Source organism: Myodes glareolus, chromosome 3 (genome assembly GCF_982192425.1).
Source record: "Myodes glareolus chromosome 3, mMyoGla1.1, whole genome shotgun sequence".
Lineage (NCBI taxonomy): Eukaryota > Metazoa > Chordata > Mammalia > Rodentia > Cricetidae > Myodes > Myodes glareolus.
In genome coordinates, this window is record NC_142028.1 from 15,845,143 (window position 1) to 15,849,732 (window position 4,590).

At 47.0% G+C, this 4,590-nt stretch overlaps 1 protein-coding gene across 1 annotated transcript; it reads left to right on the forward strand.

Moving 5' to 3' along the window:
- The first annotated feature begins 661 nt into the window (after positions 1–661).
- Positions 662–3,906, forward strand: Mgp (matrix Gla protein). Its single transcript, XM_048432461.3, has 4 exons — positions 662–818; positions 2,074–2,106; positions 3,103–3,178; positions 3,550–3,906. Exons 1-4 carry the CDS (start codon positions 758–760, stop codon positions 3,689–3,691), a joined length of 312 nt encoding a protein of 103 aa, XP_048288418.1. The 5' UTR covers positions 662–757; the 3' UTR covers positions 3,692–3,906.
- The last annotated feature ends 684 nt before the right edge of the window (positions 3,907–4,590 follow it).

The window sequence follows — 4,590 nt, forward strand, 5'->3', positions numbered from 1 at the left end:
ATGAGCATCTTCATCCCAACCACACTTGCACACTCAGTAGCATCAGCCTGAGAGAGCATTAGGGCGTAAGATTAGACTAATGTCACAAAATTAAAGAATCGGGTTACGGGGTAGCTAAAGAACAAAACTGGGGTACCCACATCTCTACCCCACTGAACCCTTGGAAAGCTCCATAAGCTTCCTATTACCAGGTCTAGAATTGACAATCCTGCCCTGCTGTGCAGATGTCTAAGCTGTCACAGCATAGAGAGTGGGGGGGGCTTTCTCCCCAGGACCTCTCCTCCATCCATCTAGGCAGCAAAGAGAACACTACAGCTCTGTCTGCAGATCAAGCCCCAACGGCCAGTGGTCAGGGCCAGCAAGTAGATCAGAGGAAGAATTCGAAAGGCAAACCTGTGTTTGCGGTAGCTGCCCTCTCCGTGGGCATGTGCCCAGGTCTGGCTAGCAAACAGGGGGTGGTCACAACTTCTGCACCAGGACAGCATCCTGCTGTAGCACAGCTGGGGCCAGCAGTGAGGGGAAACTGCCCACGCTGTGTAGATACTATCTGGAAGGAATGAGGACTTGGGAGAAGTCCCAAGCCGAGCTTAGTGCCAAGCCACCCCACCTTTTCCAGCCCCCGGCTGCTGGTTCCTCCCCCTTCGGCTGCTCAAGTTCCTATAAAAGCAGCTCAGCCTTCGCCGCTAGCAGTGTGTAGGAGCCTCTCCCCTCTGCTGCTGCACCAACCACAGAGGCAAACTCACGGGACACCAACACCATGAAGAGCCTGCTCCCTCTGACCATTCTGGCTGCCCTGGCTGTGGCAGCCCTGTGCTACGGTGAGAAGCCTTTCCCTGCTGTCAGTGGGGCTTCCTTTCCTGCCTCTGGCTTCCTTTCTCCATTCATTCTCCCACTCCTCTCCTTTCTCCTTTCTCTGTTATAAGCCAGAGAATCATGAACCCTGCCTTGGTCATTGGCCACTCCACTGCACCTGTTTTAATTCTAAACAGCCCGATGCATGTGAGCTTGAACGGGTTCTTCCCATTATGAATTCTCCAGAAATGACTACGGTTCTTCCAGGAGTGAGTCTGCACACCTGGAAACCAAGATATTCCAGAAATGTGTCGATTCCCAGCCCCTGTCGTCTTCTCTAAGAACACTTATTGAAACCTGAGTATTGATGGGTTAAGGATATTTGCTCAGTCTTTCTCTTTAAGAAAATATGTTTTTTGGGGGAAGTAAAAGCTAGAGATAGACCTTTTAGGGACAGAAAATGCCATGAACTTAGTGCGTTTATTCTGCAAATTCATTTCTTAAAAGAAGCTTTACAGCTGAATCTTAGAAAATTATCAGTTTCCAAACTATTTGCAAAAGACACTTCTTTCTGCTACCTGTGTGTTGCTAAGTCGTCTATGATTTGTTTACCGGTTTGAAGCCAATTTATTTACATAATTCCATTGAAATCGTGCTGACCATATTTAGTTGTTTGTAAACCTAAATTGTATAAACAGCTCTAACGCTATGCTTCTCAACTTTTGAATTATTCATAAACTTTCTGTGTGCACTTTTGATTTCCTCGCCTCCCTTTTCACTTTGGAGGCAGGCAGGCGCTACTTATAAACACGGCCTTTTCTTCCCGCTTTGCCCACTGTGTTCAGGAGAGACATGGAAAGCAAGAACGTTTGCTTTGACGTCCTCTCCGCCCTGGCCTTGTGCCCAGTTTGAGCTGTGAGAGGGAGCCCGTGGTTTCTGAGGCTGCCAATTTAACACCCATTCTTAAGAGCCATTCCGAACCCTCTTAGAAGCTGTCTGGGTCAGGCAGCTCAATAACCACCCTGCAGCTCCCTGCCTGGAGAAGCCTGGCTGCCGTGCATCCACCTTTAACTTGACTCTAGTCTCAAAGCGGCCTTGAGTGTGTCAGGAAGACTCCCAAAGCAACGAGAGAAAGAAAGAGGCAACTCCTAACTCCTCTGTTGCCGGAATGTCTTAACAGCTGCCTTATTCGATGCACTATTCCCACCTTTGTGACTCTTGTTTCCCCTTCTACCTCTACAATGACAGCACATGACAAATAAGTCTTTCTTTTAATTGCAGAATCTCACGAAAGCATGGAGTCCTATGAAATCAGTAAGTAAATGCCTGGCGACCTTATTTCAGTTGTTTGTGTTAAAGAACAGCACCTTGGTTTTCAAAGTCAAGTGCTGGTCAGGTCTATGACAGAGAGGGAAGGGAGGAGTGGGCCTCCTTGGGAGGCCTGGAGTTTTAGCCCCAGTGACTAAAACTGTCCCAGTGAGCAACGTTCAAGCTTCAAGCCGTGTAATATGACATTAAGCTGCATCCAGAGCACTTGGAAATTTTAAGTTGACATCACATCAGCCACACGGATGGAAAATGAGGAGTAATGACAACTGAGAAAGCACAGAACGGGAGCAGCCAGCTGGGAGCCCACAGGCGTCAGCATCAGCTTCGGCGCCGGAGGAGACCGGCTTGGAAAGTCTGGCTACAGCCGGAAACCGAACAGTATCCGCATTCTTGTTTGGTTAATCTGAAGGGTTTTGTATTTCCGTTTTGGTTTGATTTTTGACTCAGTGGCTGTCTCCTGTAGCCCAACTGGCCTCCTACTTGGGACACAACTGAGGATAAGTTTCAGCTCCTCATCCTCCTGCCCCCACCTCCCAAGTAGTGAGATCCCAAGTGCGCACCCCCATGCCAGGCCTCACTTTTGTGTTTCATTTCTTCCTTGTTTTCATAGTATTTAACCTGCCCCTATACTGGTGTCCTATGGTCTACTTTGTAGGTCCAAATGATGAGAAAGTTTCTCTTGAAAAGCATTTAAAACACCTTGAGTGGGTATTACCAAAAGTAGCAAAGGATTGCCCAAAGACAAAACAGATAAAATTTGGTGTGGCCTGTGTGACAAGTTCCCAGGACACATAAATGGTTATTCGTTGCCTTTGCTCGTGCGCTTTTTAAAATCTACTTTGTACTCTTTTTATATCTTTGCCTACCACCGGTTACAGAGGAGGAGATTAGTGGGATCTCAGATGGATTTGCCCTCAGAATACTCAAAAATATTTTCATCAGCTGCTCCATGAAAGCACACTTACTGATTTTCTGTTCTAGGCCCCTTCATCAACAGGAGAAACGCCAACACCTTTATTTCCCCTCAGCAGAGATGGCGCGCTAAAGCCCAAGAGAGGTGCGTACCTCAACTTGATGGGGGTAGCAGCGCCGTAGCACAGATCTGAACGGAGTGGGAAAGAGGTTTATCACTATTTCTATGTCTTGAACTCAAAGAATGGAAAAACAAGACAGAGAAAACAGAATGTTTAGAAACTTCTTTGCTTTGGGGTTAAAAAGGAGATGGGGGGAGGAAATGGGGACAGAAAGAAAGCTTCTATTTTTAGTCATAAAAATAATATCAAAATAAAACCTGTTCTTTGCTCGGGGAAAACATGCCTGCTCTTCAAACACCTCTTACTGTTGGGGGAAGGGTTCCAGCCAGTACCCCCCAACCTTTCCCCCCTTTCTGACTGCCCTTCATTCGTGGCCTCTTCCTCCACTCTCCAGGGTCCGGGAGCGCAACAAGCCTGCCTACGAGATCAACAGGGAAGCCTGCGATGACTACAAACTCTGTGAGCGCTATGCCATGGTCTACGGGTACAACGCGGCCTACAACCGCTACTTCAGGCAGCGCCGAGGAGCCAAATAAGAGGACGACGAAATAATGATTTTGCTCCTGAATCTTGTTTTTGTATCCCCCTGCAGTAGCAACACCGAAGTATACAGACGCATGCGCATTGCTTGTTTCCTACATGATGCCTTGTCTGGCTGCGCTACTCCTTCCCGTGCCCAGGTCGAAAGTAACGAAAGAACAGTGTTAAGAAATGTGTTTATATATAATAAAATTCTGGTTTGATACTTTGACTTCGTGGATTCGTTTTATTCTGGGAAATGCTAAGATAGTGAAGTCATAGCTGGCCTGAGAGTTTGTGGTTGTGTTGACCTTATGTGGACTGTTGAGTGGAGGTATAACCACATAGACATTAGAGCTCACCTCATTTGTTTCCCATCTCTCGTGCATAAAACTAAATCACCTTTGTACCAAGACCATGTAGAAAAAGAAAGATGAAACAAAAAGAAGACAACAATGGAAAACACACGACAAAATGTCCCAGTTCAATCTATTTCCGTTCATAATCACGTATGTGAATAGTCTATGCAATCCAGTTTTAAACAGCTACATAAGCTGGTGTTGTGTGTAGATACACACACGTGCATGCATGCACACACATGTGTATGCATACAATCACACACACACACACACACACACACACACACACACACAACTCTACTCACCCCTGATAGGAAACCCATGACAGACCAAGACTGTGAACAATTGAGTTTCTATTGGGGTTACTTCCAGGAGTGGAGACAACTCCAAGGCAGCTTCCTCACCCCAAAGGGCTTGCAGACAGCTCAATAGGTGGGGGATCTTTTCTCAGCAGCACAGCTGCTCAGAGCTGGCTCTGCCATTCTTTATGACTTCCATAGTCTTGGGCTGGACTTCCTGGGCCTGAGTCTTAGCTTCCCCAGACAGTTGGAGCTTGT